The following is a 15,374-nucleotide window of genomic DNA, read 5'->3' on the forward strand; positions in this document are numbered from 1 at the left end:
AGAAATGCAGTCCTGGAAATAGTCAGGGAGTGTTTGGGTTGTTTTCCTGTGGAAAAGACTTAAAACCCTTTCCTCTGCCTCGGGCACAGGTGGGATACTTATCCCTCCTTGAAAGGAGTTGCCAAGGTCTGTGACAGCAATGTATTCCAACAGCTCCTGTTTAGAGACTTCATTAGTGATCTCTCTCCACCTAAGCAGTTTTCTCCAGGTTAACTCTTCCCTGGGGTGAGCTGAGCGGGTGGCAGCAGCCAAAGAAATCCTCTGCCCTGGCTTCTGCTATCATTTGTCTGTCAAAGGTCACCAAACTGGTTAAAAAGCCCCAAACCTCAAGTTTGAGAGGCACTGTCACGGGCATGAGCTTGAAGACAAGCTGCAAATACCTCCCTTGTGCATATCTGCCAACAAGAGAGCCCAGCTGGTGTGAAGAACATGTGTGGCAGCAAGGAGAGAATGCTCCAGGGGTCCCAGAGCTCCTTTGGAGCTCCTTTGGATGCTGGAGTCACCCTTCAATGGACACTGGCAGAGAAACTCAAGGCCAGGCTGAGGAGTTGAGGAGCATAGCAGGACAGAAAATGCTACCTTGAAGGATGCTCCATCTGGAACAAAAACACTCCACAGGCAGAACATGCATATCTCCAAGGATGCTCCCAACCTACCTCTCACAGTGCTGGATCCAGCCCGTGTGCTGGGTCCTGGTTTGGCATGGCCAAGCCTGCCCACGCCTTGAGTGCAGGGGAAGGTTCTCCCTCTGCCAGTCCTAGACAGAGGCAGCCTTCTCAGGTTTCTGACTCCAGCTGAGCAAACACAGGTGCTGCTCTTCCCACCCACAGCATTCCCTGTCTGGGGCACGACTGGCTCCATCACATTTCCTCCTTCACCCTGCAGCCTTGGCCTGTGGCTGCCTCTCTGGGACAGGCATTACTTGCAGCTGAAGGCGCTGGGGCTGACTGCCAGCCTGGGAGCCAGAAGACAACCAGGCCACCTTCCGCCCCAGCCATGCCCGCATGATTTTGTGCCCCACATGCCCACTCTGAGCAGGTCTGGCAGTACCATAGCAACGCCCTCACCCTCAAATCCAGCAGCCAGATGCCTTTTCCCAGAGCTCCCAAATGCGAAAAGACAGGGGACACACCTTCAGACACCAGGGACCGGGCAAAGAAGAGGCCCTGAAGAGTCCACTGCTTGAAGCAGGATGGGAGATTGATGCTCTGTGGCTCAGCGAGGCAGAAGCTCAGACCTGCTCCCCGCTAATCTCACTGCCTTCTCTCCTGCCATTATCCTGCTACCCCAGGGAATGCTGCCTGCAGCCTGGTTATCTCTGGTGGGACAGAGATAACCACCCAGGACAGGAGCAAGCTAGGCTGGTCAGCTCTTTGGGCTGCTGCCCTGAGCAAGTCCTACCCCATGCTCCCCAGCACAGCCTCAAATACAGCCTGGTGCCCCACAAAGTGCTGGGGCAGAGTGGGAGGGCTGCAGCAGGTCTGTGTGTCCCCAGGGACAGAGCCAGCTTGCTTCTGGGGACTGTGGGGTGTGAAAGGCCTAAGCTCCCTCCCTCTCCTGCCCCCTGAGCAACTCCACCACGAGAGCTATGAGGAGCTGGGCACCAATCATGTATTTTTATGTCAATACAAATAAAATCAAAACGACCCCCACCCCTCACCCCTCCCCCCCGAAAAAAGAAAGTAACAACAACAAAAACGTTTCTCTGAACAAGAGCAAAATAGGAACATTTACAAATACTTCTGGCTCTGGCTTGGATCAAGTCAATGTTAAATTAAAAAAAAAACAAAAGGAATTTAAAAAAAAACCAAACAAAAATAATACCACAAAAAACAACCAAACAACAACAACAAAAAGTCCTGGCCAAGATTATAAAAAAATAAGAATATACACATTCAGAGAGCTTATTACAGTATAAAGTTACTGAGGTCCAGGCACTGCCACGCCTGGCTCTGGGAGGGGCAGGGGGACAGGGTGGTGGCCAGGGCGTCAGGGCTGGCTGTCTCTCAGGTGCTGCTGCCCCAGAGGTCAGCTCCCTGCCTCTCTCCAGGGTTTGGGCCCCTTTAGCTCAGCACTTTTCCAGCCCTGTGACTCACCGCAGGGATGGGTCCGTGGGTTCCCACTGCCGGCTTGGGAAAGCTGGGCAACTTGGAGAGCCGGTTGGTCTCCATCTGTCCCTGTCACCTCGTACCTAGTGATGCCCGTGGCTGCATCCCAAAGGGCAGAGGACGCTGTTGGGATCCTCAATCCCTGCCAACCTGCCTGCCATGGCCAAAGTCCTTCAGCTCTGCCTCCCAGGGACAAAGCGACCATGTCCCAGCAGCTACGGATGAGGAAGACACCAACGGGCATCCTCATGCATCCCATGGGATAGGCATGGGTGTGGGTACCGGGTCCCAGCACTGCCCGTGAGGAGGAACAAAGAGGAAAAAAAGGAGGGGAGCTGGGGGGAAAAAAGACAAGACAGAGGCAGGACCAAACTCACCGCTCTGGGGATGACAGCAGTGAGACAGCAGGAGGGCAGGCGCCCGCAGGGACTGCTACAGTGGGTGCTCATCTCTATGTATCTACAGAACAGCAGGGTCAGGACACAGCAGGGGCTATCAGAGACACACATAGGTACAGATACACAGGCTGAGTGGCAGGTAAGGCTGACTGTGGGCACCTCTTCCTATGCCCCAGGCCAGGGCAGGGCTGGAAATACATTTCCCAGGGCTTGCCCCTTCTCTAGGTACAGGTTTTCTTTTAAGCTGGTCCCAACAAAACCAAACCAAAACAAAAATACCAAACCAAACCAAAACCAACTGAAACTAAAAACCACCTCCCCCAGCAGAAACACGTCGGGGAGGAGTGGGAGCCTCACCCCACGCTGCCCTCCTGCGCTGGGTTTGAATAAGGCACAGTTCGACAGCACTGCCAGCAGGTGCAGGCGGGCAGCCGTTCCCCACCCTGCCCCAGCATCGGGCGCCGCTGAACCTCGGGTGGGTGCAGAGGTGGCAGAGACAGCCCCGCGGAGGACGGGAAGGAGGGCTCTGCGGGGAGGCGGCGGCGGCTCTCAGTGTCCCGGTGAGCTCTGGTCGTGGGTGGGCCGGTGGGCACCGCGGTCGGCGAGCAGGAGGCCCTGGCGCTGGGCGTGCTCCAGGACGGCGGCGTAGCAGAAGTGATACTGCTCGGGGGTCTGGATGCTGAAGGCTCGCTGGCTCCGCATGCGCAGCACCGTCTGGTAGATGTTCAGCGTGCCCACGTCCTGCAGCTGCGACAGGCAGATGTCCAGCGCGCAGAAGGTACCTGGGGACAGCCACGACGAGGGTGCTGTGAGCCACCGACAGCCAGAGCCACGAGCAGGGCAGTGGTGGTCCTCAGCTGCCCCCACCACAGAATCCCAGAATCCCTGATGCTGGGAAAGACCTCTGAGGTCATCGAGGCCAGCCTATGAGCTAACATCAGGACACCACTTAACCCATGCCACCAAGTGCCACAACCAATCTTTTCTCAAAGACCTCCAAGGATGGTGACTTCACCGCCTCCCTGGGCAGTTCATTCCAGTGCCTAATCGCCTTTCCATCAGAAAGTGCTTCCTAATATCCAGCCTAAACCACCCCTGGTGCAGCTTCAGACTATGCCCTCTTGTACTGTCACTAGCCTCCTACGTGAGACTTTAGCAAAGGACCTTAGCAAAACAGGGCAGAGAGCTTTCCCCAGGTCTGATGGCTGCAGAGAGTCCTGGGGACATGTCCCAGGTCACCCAGCTCCCAAACACACCCTGGGCTGGAGGAGCTGGACTGCCCTCCCCCAGCCAAGGCCCCCACCCCAGCAGCAGGCTCACCCCAGTACCTGTCCTGCCGATGCCGGCGCTGCAGTGCACCACAATTGGGGGTCCCCCAGGGTGGCCTTTGAAGCGAGGTCCCAGGGCACTGACTGCCACCCTCTGCTGCTGCTTCACAGCCCCTAAGAAGTCGATGAGGGTGGCTGCAGAGGAGGGGACACCGTAGTCCGGCCAGCTCAGGTACTGGAAATGGGACACCAGCCGACGCTCCTTGGTCTGAGGGAAAACAGAGGGGTCAGACCCTGTCCCTTCCTCTGCCCCTGGACACGGAGGGCACCCAGCATCGCTATGCTGTCCCCAGCTAGGCAGCTGTGGCCACACACCTCTGAGCTGTGGATCTCCAGGATGGTTTTCTTGTAATGGTTGAGGTTCTCCACGCCTAAGTTGGTGATGGTCAAGGCCCCATAGCACACCTGGAAGTCCTTCTCCAGAGGCCAGTACTGGCCACACTTTCTCCTGCCTCCCTCCTCCAGCCTGGAAGCAGGAGAAAGATGAGCTGGTGATGTCCTCCTTCTAACAGGGTCATGTGTCATGCCACCCAGCTTTGGTCCCTTGGGGATCCCACAGGGACCAAACAGTCCATCTGTGATGTGATGCCCCCACCTTGCTGGGCTCTAGCTGGCACAGTGGCTGCAGGGTGATTGCAGGGGGCACAGAGCCAAGCATCCAACAGTAAAAACACTCATTTGGCAAAGGGAAACAGGGCTGGGTGCTGCCCTGGGACTCCTCCAGGAGCACTCACCGGGTTGTCATCACGATCACAAGCACATTCTGCTCCCACACCATGCGCCAGAAGTCACCATAGGTATTTTCCAGAGGCCCTGTGGGCACAACCTGCATGTCAACCCAACAGCTGGTGGATTTGGGCAACAATCTTCACCCAGAAGCCTCTGCCAGTTCCTCGCTGTTCTCCTCGGGGGACCACAGCCCCTTCTGATAGGGCCTAGACCCAAAGTGAATCTACCAGCAGCAGATGCAGCTGCCACCCACTGCTCCCTCCAGCACCAACTCCCTCCGGCTCAGCAGAGACCCCCTCTTTCTGTTCCCTGCTGCTTCATGCCCGGGCAGAGTGGGCAAAGCCAGGGGCTGGGTTAGGGGCAGAAATTGCTGCCTGAAGGAGGATGGACCCCAGGGAGCTCTCTCCCAGGACAAATTCTGCTGTCTCTGGGCTGGGGACCGAAATGGAGTGAATACCCACAGAGAGGAGTAACTAGTCCAACAGAGGAGGGAGACATGCTCCTGGGATGTCCCCTACTATGACTGGAGGTTGACACTAGGCAGAGAGGTGACCCCACACATGCACCAGGAGCAAAATAAGGTGTCTCAGGCCATACCCTGAGTGCCAATGTAAGCGTTCCTCTGCTTGTAGCCATCCATGAAGCTTGCATTGATGTAGTCGGTCAGCTGGGGAGGAGAAAAACAGGCACAGCATGAGTCCTCCAGAGCCCCACACCTGGGACAGCTGTGGCAGGAGCTTCCATCCCAGGCTGCCTCACCTCTGGCCGGCTGTATGGCTTCGCCAGCTTGACGCGGGTTTGGTCCAGGCAGGGCACGTCCCCGTACCGGTTCTTCTCCTGGTTGTAGGGTGCCCTGGGAGGAAGGGGTGAGGGCGAGAGGGAAGCAGAGATGTTTTCCAGGCAGGGAAGCAAAAGGCAGCAGCGTCTCTGCACAAGCCTCCGGCGCCCATAGCCTGGGCTCTGCTGCCATCACCTGGCCAAAGCCTCGACAAGCGGAGTCCCAGCCAGGTCCTGGTCCCTGCGGTCCCCTGCTTAGCTCCGGGGAGCTGCAGAGGGAGCTTGCAGCGTCACCTGGCTGGGGGTCTCCGCTGCTAAGCCAAAGCACCGCACCCCAGAAAGGTCATCACGAAGCAGAAGTAGCATGGGGAGGGACAGACCCAGACGTTTTAGGAGCAAGGGAGGGGAATCTCTGTGCCTGCCCTGCACCCAGCTCCTCCCCAACTCACAAGGAGCAGACGAAGGTGCCAGCTGGGCTCCTGCGCCGAATGTCTTCGTACTCTTCGTAGATGCCCCGTTTCTGCTTGTGGCTGACGTGGTCCAGCAGCTCCTGGAGGGTGACAGACTTGGGCCCGGGGACATGGATGGAGCCATTATCTTTGGGGGCCACCAGCGGCACCAGGATGAGCTCATCCAGGGGGTCAGGGTGCCCGTTCTGCTGGGGCAGGAACCGGCAGTTCCAGCTCAGAGGGTCGAGTTTGAGAGAACCCCCAAGGTACTCAGGGAGGCACTCCCGGGGCAGGTGCTCCTTCAGCTCTGACATCTTCACCATCTGCACCTGTTGGACATAAAGGAGGGGCAGGGGTTACTCCTTGAAGGATACAAAGGTTTGCTGGAGGCAGGGATGGCAATAGTCTCATGTGGTCCTTATGGAGCCCCAAGACTTCACCTGACATCATTTGGGTCTTCTGCTTTCCTTTCCCACCCCAGCAGGGCACCCAAGGGAACACTGCTAGTGGGACAAGGGCTGACCACCCCACGTTATCCATTATGGGAGTTCACATTGACACCCAGCTCCAAATCTGCAAGCTTTCCACAGATGTACGGAAAGCTGAGAGGCAAAGCCCAGTCCAGGGAGACATCAGGCTGGAAAAAGGCTCCATCAGCAGCACCACTGATGCCAAAGATGCTGGTTTAGGTATTTTAGGCAACACCAGACAGAGCCTGAGTGCAGGTATTTAAGCTTCTCTCTTTTCCTGTGTGCTCAGCAAAAATTTCCTCTCCCTTTAATCACTGACCACTGCCTCCACTTGCTGCTTCTGGCAGCCTCATCACAGAGGGGAAAAAAAAACCTCAAGGGCAATTTCAAAAGGGGTTGAAGATATCTGCTGACAATACCAGAGCAGGCTGACCTCACAACATGGGCAGAGAAAGCCTCCCTCTCTCACAGACCTGTGCTCAGCAGCTTCTAGCCGACAGGGCTATGGGGCACGAGCTGCCTGTGCCAGAGGGAAACCAGCCCCAGCGATCCCCACTGAGGGTCCCATGCCAGGGGGATGCCCCCCCAGCGCTCACCCGCTCCCGCAGCTTCTCCTTCAGCAGCAGGCTGATGATGGAGTAGGGCACACGGAACCACATGGGCGCTCCCACGATGAAAACCTTCTTCAACCGAGCTGGAAAGGCACCCTGCAGGCAGGAGTGGGGTCAGATCCAGGCTGCCAGCCCCTCTCCACGCTCTGCCGGAGCAAAGGGGGCATGTCCCAGCAAGAGGAGACAACCAGGAAAGGAGGGAGCTCGGGTTGGTGATGCCACATGAGAAGCGTGCCTCGCGCGCAGCTGGCAGCCCACGGCCACGCTTACTTTCATGCTCCAACATGGAAACAAATGGTTTCCTTGGAATTAGGTAGGCAGAGGGCTCGGCTGGGCAGGGGAGAGGTGAAGCCTGGGAGTCAGGACTGGGGCGGAGACGACAGCCCGGCCAATATTTACTGTTACTTCTTCTTTCCGGAGAAGGGAGGAGGCAGCAAATGCCAGCGTGATTAAAAAGTAATTTGCATCTGTTTTCCCAAAAGTGCTGCCAGCAGCTGCCAGAGGAATCCAGCACGGGGACAGCTGATCCCCTCCCACCCACAGGACACCACAGCCTCAGACGGGTCCAGCCTGGCAGGCTCCCAGCCTCTTCCCAGGATCCTGTGGGGCTGGAGCCGAGATGTGCTCGGCATGGTCCAAACCCGTGGTGCTTCATGTACCTGGTGAGCGAGTGGCCCTACCTGCTGTCCCCAGACACCAGGTCACCCTTGTCCGTTACCTTCAGCAGGTTGAGGATCTTCTTGCTGAGGTCCAGCTCGAAGTTGGTGTACTGCGAGCCTGCCATGTCATAGATGAACACCAGCCCATTCCTTTGTGTTTCAAAGCTGGGGGAAGGAAAGAGCAACATCGATCCCAGAATGCCCAACTCGTCAGCTCTTGCATGAGCAGTTCTGTGCCACACTAACCTCACCTCCAGCTTGCTGACCCCAGAAAGTCCCCTTCTGCTCCCAGAAGGACCCAATGCTCCCCTCTGCATTCCCCAGCTGCTCCAGTACCATTTCCAAAACCTCTTATTAAAGCCTGGTTTGTGTTTTAAACCCATCTCAGCCACGCTGCCCATGATGGGCAAGTTCAACTCCAGAAAAAGCCCAGCAGGACAAATGCAACACCCAGGCTCTGTGTATTTTTGGCAGGGGTCATATTTCGCCCCTCCAGTAGCAGAGCTGCTTCCTCCCTGGCCAAAGCCTGCAGGAATCAGGGGCTCTGCTAAACTGAGACATGGATGCAGACACAGAAAGGCTGTGGAGAGCCTGCTCCGGGGCTTGGAGGAATATTATTCCTCCATGGGGGCTGAGCAGCTTGAGTTCAGACCAGGGGAAGGCAGAGAATCTCAGGCCTCGGGGAGCTGTGATCACCTTCAGGAATTCACACTCGGAGCAGAGGTGGCACAGCTTTACCCCACATAGTCCTCTGCAGGCATTTCATCAAAACCTCAGGCAGCAGCAGCCCCTGGGATGGGAAGGGGCTCCCTAGCGGCTGCAAGCCAGGGTGGGTCCCTGGAAGCAGACTCACCTCTCTACTGCTCGGTCCAGCAGGTAGAAGAGTGCCTGGAGCACCACATGCTGCACGCTCTTGCTGGGGTGGTGCAGCTTGGCTGTGAAGAGGGCGATGGAGGCTCCTGAGGGGTCCCGCACACTCTGGTGAAGGAAAAGGGTCATGCTCCCTCAGGCACCTGTGTGGAGCCAGGATAAGCCAGCCATTTGGGGCAGGTCAGGAAGGTTCAGCTCCACCTACCAGAATGGTGAACTTGCCACTGAGCAGCTCCGAGCGCAGCGGCTCCTCGTGCGGCTTCAGCTTCACGATGCCCTCCTTCAGCCGCGTCTCCTGCAGGCACCGAGCTGGTGTGACCACTGGCATGGGCACCTCAGCCCTCCAGCCACCAGCTTGTCCCTGAAGGGTACCCACCCCTCCAAGGGAAACCACAGCAGGGAAACCTCTGCTCCACGGCCCCATTTTCCAGCAGGGAACTGCAACTGGCTGCAGCAGCACAGCTCCCAGCATGGTGAGGAGCAGCTCCACAAAGCCAGGATGGGAACTCTATGCAGATAGATCCTTTATGTATAGAGGAGATGCCTCTGGGCCAGCCGAGAGGGCACCTTGCAAGCAAAACTGCTACAGCTCTCAGCGACAGGGAGGGGACTGGAGTCGGGGGGATCTCCATGGTGACTCGCCTTGGCTGGAAAAGGATTTTCCAGTTGGATAAAACTCAGAAGGAGTGAGGAAAAGGAATAAAGCAAGGGGAGGGTCATCCTTGGGACCAGAGAACTCTCAGAGCAGGAAGGCCCTGGCTGGAGGCTCCCAGCCCCACTCACTCACCCGGTAGGAGTGAAAGAGCTCGATGGCCCGCAGGACGTCGAACTTGCGGGCCATGAGGAACTTGACAGCCACGTTCCAGGAGAGCGGGGACACATTGTACTGCCCTGTCCACTTGTTGATCTCCTCCAGGAACTGCTTGGTCGCCTGCAAGAGAGATGAGGAGTGTGCAGAGAGATGTGGTGGGAGGAGGAGGAGGAGTAAGAGGGCCTAAGTAGCATCCCTGACCACGGTGGGAGCTACAAGGTCCTTGGTGTGTGAGCAGTGGCTCAGCACAGCTCGGCAAATCCAGCGGCTGCGGGGGTGAAGCTACCAGGAAAGGAGATTAAGGGCATTGGGGGTGAGGATAGAAATGGAGACAACACCAGCATGAGGAAGGGAAAGATGGCTGGGAAGACTCATGGGAGGGACAGGAGGAGTAACAGGAAGATTTTACAGGTGGCAAACTCTAATTCAGACACAGCAGCCCCAGCGCAGCAGGAACCCATCAGATGGCAGCAGCCCCCTGGTGCTGCAGCTCTGCCGTGGAGCAGAGAACCCAGATGTGTGAGCACAGGTAACAAGTGTGACCAGCATCGAGGGCTGGTGCTTTGATGTGTTACAGGACATGGACCAGCTCACCCAACAGGGCCACTTTCATACAGCCACAGACAACCCAACAAGAAGGGCTCAGTCCAGGAGGGTCCCCTCACCCATAAGACACTGAGGTCATCCCATACGAGCATGCTCCCCTCCCAAAGCACCAGTACCACACGCACTCAAAGCAAAGAAACTTTTTCAACCCTAGTGCTGGCACAGCAGAGTGGCAAGATCCTATCTGCAGCCTGCCAGGGGGCCTAAAGCCCTGAGGGCAAGCAGAATAACCCCCAAATGTATTGTTTTTACAGGCTGTGTTTGCCAGGTAGGCTCAGGGTTTCTGAATGCCAGCACTGATGGAGATGTTTTGCTGTTTGCTGCATTGGGTTGGAAGGAGCCTTAAAGGTCATCTGGTTCCAACCCTGCTGCCAATGGGCAGGGACACCAAGGCCTTGTCCAACCTGGCCTGAATACCTCCAGGGAAGGGGACATCCACAACCTCCCTGGGCAACCTGCTGTCCCATACTGCAAGCCCCAAGGGAGAGGGGACAGCACGGCCCAGCCTTCCTCCACGTATCACTCAAAGGATAGAGGGGGTCCCTTGAACTCCCCGTTACCACTCTGGGAAAAACCCCAAACGGAGACGTTTCCGCCCTCACAAGAGCGGAGGATGGCGATGACGTCGCAAGGAGGAGGAGGAGGGATGCTGAGTGCTGAAGGCCGGCTCCTGGAGCAGGGAGCGCAGGCAGGCGGCGGTGTTGGATGTCACCGAGCGGCTGGGAGTCATTCAGCCAGAGCAGCTCGTCGGCGTGAATGACTTCCGACGGGAGGAAGCCAAGGGCCGGGGTTTATCGGCGGCGCGGGGCTTGGCGGGGGCAACCAGCTTTGCTTGTGGCATAGAGCAGGAGCCTAGCTTGTCCTAGGGGGATCTCCACAGGCCGCCTGGCATCCCTGCAGGCTTTTTGGGAAGAGATACTGGCTTATCCAGCTGCTGGCAGATGGTAAGGGCCAGCCCAGATCCCAGCACAAGGCAGCCAGAAGCTCCCTAACGCAGTAGTGGAGTCTGTCAGAGCGGCCGGGAGAGAACTCATGGAAGAGGGCTGGATCTGCTATCAGCAGCACCGGGAGGACTCAGAAAGTGGATTTCGATAGCCCAGCACCAATCCCTTGCAAAAATCCCCTTTAAGCATCATGAGCCCTCCTGGCACAGCACTGTGCCATGCTCAGCTGGCGTGGCTCGGCAGCCTGATCGGTCGGTCGCCTCATCTGCGCGACTGCTGGGGGCACGGAGCTGTAGGGCAGCAGGCAAAGGCGCCAAGGTGGCATACACCCCCGCCCCTGCCTTGCATTCTCACTTCCCAGCCCGCAGCCAGAGGGAGCTTTTGCTGGGAGCTGTACTTAGTAGACACCTCCATCCCAACGGAATCTCCAGCTGCCTCCCAAAGCAAGCCTTTTGTAGCCTAATTTGCAACCGTTTCTCCTCTACTGAAGAGCAGTAAGAAAATAAATGGCAGTACACAGAGAGCACACTCACAGAACCATAAACTAAGAGAGAGGAACCCAGTGGCCATCAACATCACCAGCTTCTCCAGGGAGCCCTCTGAGCCCTGGCAGCCCAAAAGATAGGGTTGGCCTGGACACACAAGCTCAAAATGTTCCTTTCCCAGCAGGATGGCACAGGGATGGGGGAGAGCAACAGGCACAGTTCCACTGCTCTCAGAGAGAGACTAGAGCCAGCAAGGTAGCTTGGGATGGGAAAGATGGTCTGAGATCATGGGAAGGATGCTCCAAAGTGATGGAAAGGATGCCCTGAGTGGCACAGTAATGCATGGCTCAGGTCTCCTTCCACAACATCTAACCCATCACACCTCACACAGCCTCATTTCCAGCATCCACCAGGAGGGATGCTGTGTGTTTTCCCAAGGGGGAAGACCCAGCAGAACAAGAGATGACTTTGCAGGGTGGCTCAGCTTTTTGCTTTCTCCATCAGCAAAACAAGATCCCAAACTTACCAATGCCATCATTCAACTGAGCCAGGAGTTACTGAGCTGAGTGCCACTGCTGACCGCAGCTCTGCCTGCTGGGCACGCTCCATGGGGTCTGGTCACCATTTTCTTGCCTGGATCCTACATGGATTTATCCCAGCATCAAGCAGGATCACTCCACACACCGAAGGTGAAGCCCCTGACCCAGAACTGCAGAAGTAGCCCTGTTTCCACCAGCCACGGCAGCGATCAGAGTGAAATTGTCTGCGTCCGGGCACTCCGAACAATGCCAGGCTTTGGAGCGCTGGCGTCATCCACTGCCCCGCTCCGCTGCGCCAGGGCAGGGTGGTGACAAAGACACCGCCATGGGAACACGGGGGCTCTTCAAGCCCTCCACCTCTGGACTGTGCAGGCGGCAAACCCACACTCCTCCTTCAGGTGGCAGAAGGCCTGTGGAAATCGCAGCTGGGATGAAAGCCTCTAAGGAAAATTGGTTTGGCTCCTCTTGGATAGATGCAGAGATCCTATGGAGCAGAAGATGTCTCAGGCCTGGCAGGGAGAGGAGAAGGTGAATTCCCCCAACCCTGGGAGCAGGAGATGTCTCAGGCTTGGCAAGGAGAGGAGAGGGTCAATTCCCTCAACCCTGGCTTGCTGTCAGTAATGAGGGAGAGCAGAGCGAACAGAGGAAATCCTGATGTGGTCCTGAGGATGATGAAGAGGTAGCAGGAAGGGGATGCCCCAGCCCCCACCAGCCATGAAAAGAGAGAAACTTCCATTATTTGGCTTCCAAGGGCAGCACAGAAGGCAGCCTTCCACTTCGCCAGCCTGACATTCCAAATGTTGAGCTGTTATTGCAAGTAGCCCTTCATCTTCTCCATCCAATATTCCCAGACAAACCAAACATCTTGGATCCCTCTTGGATCCCTTTGGATCCTTAGACGCCAACTGAGGGAACCCAGACACGGCTCTGGCTGCAAATAAAACCTCCTTGCCAGAGCAGGGTCTTCCCCAAACCTGTTTCATGGAAGTTTTGGCTCCCTCAAAACACAGGGGAAACACAAAGCGCTGTCCACCTGCAGGGACACAGGGCACATACAGCCCCAATCCTTGAGATCTGAGACCCCTGAAAATAGCAGCACCGCTCCAGCGGCAGCACTGATAAGAGGAAGGTGTGGTGGAAGTATAAAGCCTGAAAGTGCTGCATTTCCAGCACAGGGTGCAGGATGGATTCCTCCAGCTCTGAGCAAGCCCATCCCTGAAGGTCATGGGGGTTTGGAGAACTCAAGGTCTCCATACCAACCCTCGGTGCCAATGCAGTACCGAGCCCTTGGCCAGCCCAATTATCACACCACTACGGGGTGCCTGGGAGCCCCTGCTTCGAGGCAGCCTCTGTGGGATGCGTCTCAGGGGGCACATACAGAGATGGGTGAGCACCCCTGGGCATGAGGAAGGTGAGAGCCTGATGCTGCTCTCACCATCCAACGTGCCTGGCTGGATTATCATCCCTGTTCCCTGAGCCCAGCAACATCCTCCCGCGGTGACGCAAGGCCGGCGGAGGGAAGCCGGGACGTCACGGGGAGGCCTGGGGCGTGGGGAAGAGCATGCACACGCATCCCCACGGCAGCCTGCCTGCGGGGGAGGCTTGCCAGGAGGGGGGACACCACGCCGCTTTGGGGGGGCGACTCCAACCCCAGACTGCAGCACCCCTCCCTGCCCTAGCACCCAAGCGCTCAGACCCTGCAAAGGTCTTTGGGGCGTTGCCACTGGGTGGGCAGTGCAAGAGGGTGGGGGGCTGCGCTGATGGTGGGGCTGGGCTGATGGGAGGCAAGGCTGATGGGGGGGGCTGCCCAGATTGGAGAAGGGGAGCTTTGCAGATGGGGCTCTCCTCCTTGGGGAACACCACCACGCTTGGGAGAAATGGTGCAAATCAGGGTGGTCTAAAAGATAGAGCGGGGCGGGGGGGGGGGGGGGGAAACAGAGGGGGCTGAGGAAGGGAGCTGCCCAGCCCAGCCCGGGTCAGAGATGCCCGGCAGAGACCTACCTGCTCCTCCTCGGCGCTGAGCTCCGCGGCCATGCTGTGCGGCGCGGCCCCGGTGCTCCCGGCGGGCCGGGCCGGGCCAGGCTGTACCGAGCCGAACTAAGCGGCAGGCACTCCGCCGGAGCCCATTCCCGGGGACCGGCAGCGCTGCGGGTACCGGTACCGGCTCTTCCCGACCGCAGCAGAATCGGTGAGGGCGGCTCCGCCCCGAGGTCTCCGCCGAAAGTGCCGAAAAAAAAGATTAAAATGTGCAAATTTTTAAAAATTTAAAAATAATAAACCGTACAATGTCTTTTTGGCAGCCTGCCGGTAAGTTTGGCTCGGGCCAGGAAGCGCCGCTCGGCTGGGCCGGGCCGGGCCGTGCTGCCCTCCCCGCCCCGCTCCGCTCCGCTCCGCTCTGCCCCGGCGGGGGCGGCGGCAGGAAGCGCCCGCAGCCCCCTCCCCTTGGCTCTCGGCTTCGGCCCCGGCGGGAGGGAGCGGGCGGGCGGGCCGGCGGCCAGGGGAAGGCGGGGGACGGGAAGCTCTCCACGGCGGAGGGGCGGCAGTGGACGGGGTGGGAATGGAGGAGCTGGCGGAGCCCTGCCTCTGCCCGCCCCGGCTCTGCGTGCCCCAGCATACCTCCCCCCCGACACCAAGCTTCGGTGACAGGCGGTGGCACCGCTGCCGCCGCTAAGATGGTGGCGAACGGCCCTGCCCGGCACCGCTAATGGGTGAGCGCTGGGGAACGGTACCCAAAGATCTCTGGAGGTCTGCCTGCCTTCCAGCCTCGGCCATCTTCGCACCCGGGCTTAGAGGACCCTTCGAGGATCCCCCCGCTTCGTGCTATTTTTGTGTGATCCCATCGCCGAGCAACGCTCCCCCGCGGCCCGTGGGCAGCGCCTTCGTGTTTTGTTCTGGCTGTGCTGCGCCTCCAACTTGCCTGAGCTGCAGCCGCGGGCCGAGAGCGAGCACTCAGCCTGCCCCGAGCTCCAGCTCCAGCCCTCGTCCTCCCCTGCTTCTGCCCCGCAGCCTTGTCTTGCGGGATGAGCAAACAGGCTTCCGTCATTTCCAGCCCCTTCCTCACTCTCCTCCCTCTACAGCCCCTAAATCGCATGCCTTGGCTGGATATGGAGACACCCCTCCGGCAGGGAGCTGGGACTCTGGGGAGCAGGGGCAGAGCAGGCAGCCCGGCCTCGGGACAAGGGGGACATTTTGTTCAGCCGAGGAGGACTGCGTTGGCAACGTGCCTGCAGCCAGAGCCTTTGCACCTAACTGGGAGAAAATGGAAGAAAGGGCAGGGGGAAGGGACTGAGCCCCAAGCTGGATGCAGGCTTGAGGGCTGACCGTCCTCCAGAGCCCCAGGTTATGTCTAGAGGTTGAGCTGCCCAGCTCTCCTGCCCCAGACTAAGCCTCTGAGAGGAGGTGACCCCTCCTCAGTGTCTGCTGAAGCTGCTGCCTGTTCCAGCTGGGAGCAGGGCAGAGAACAGCTGGGAACGGGATCGCACCCAGCAAACGAAACAGTCACAGCAACAAACTGCGCTGGCCCGGGTGGCTTCCGTTTGACACCCTCTCTCCAAACACAGCCTTTGGTTTCCAACAGGAATTGTAACACA

The 15,374-nt window shown here is 58.2% G+C and overlaps 1 protein-coding gene across 1 annotated transcript; it reads right to left on the minus strand.

Annotated features, from left to right (window-relative positions):
- Nucleotides 1-1,700: 1,700 nt before the first annotated feature.
- Nucleotides 1,701-14,783, minus strand: PTPN9 (protein tyrosine phosphatase non-receptor type 9). The gene is made up of 13 exons (XM_064157289.1): nucleotides 13,786-14,783; nucleotides 9,187-9,330; nucleotides 8,605-8,694; nucleotides 8,383-8,507; nucleotides 7,589-7,694; nucleotides 6,856-6,966; nucleotides 5,790-6,118; nucleotides 5,323-5,416; nucleotides 5,161-5,230; nucleotides 4,569-4,647; nucleotides 4,150-4,300; nucleotides 3,835-4,042; nucleotides 1,701-3,288 (listed from the first exon to the last, which is right to left on the minus strand). Exons 1-13 carry the CDS (start codon nucleotides 13,816-13,818, stop codon nucleotides 3,056-3,058), a joined length of 1,773 nt encoding a protein of 590 aa, XP_064013359.1. The 5' UTR covers nucleotides 13,819-14,783; the 3' UTR covers nucleotides 1,701-3,055.
- Nucleotides 14,784-15,374: the final 591 nt, after the last annotated feature.

Source organism: Pogoniulus pusillus, chromosome 17 (assembly GCF_015220805.1).
Source record: "Pogoniulus pusillus isolate bPogPus1 chromosome 17, bPogPus1.pri, whole genome shotgun sequence".
NCBI classification, from domain to species: Eukaryota; Metazoa; Chordata; class Aves; order Piciformes; family Lybiidae; genus Pogoniulus; species Pogoniulus pusillus.

Coding starts and splice junctions, on each gene's coding strand:
- PTPN9 (XM_064157289.1), bottom strand. CDS start 13,818: ATGGCCGCGGAGCTCAGCGCCGAGGAGGAGCAG. Junction 9,331..13,785: donor TCAGCGCCGAGGAGGAGCAG/GTAGGTCTCTGC, acceptor TCTCTCTTGCAG/GCGACCAAGCAGTTCCTGGA. Junction 4,648..5,160: donor CGCTTACATTGGCACTCAGG/GTATGGCCTGAG, acceptor TTGTGCCCACAG/GGCCTCTGGAAAATACCTAT.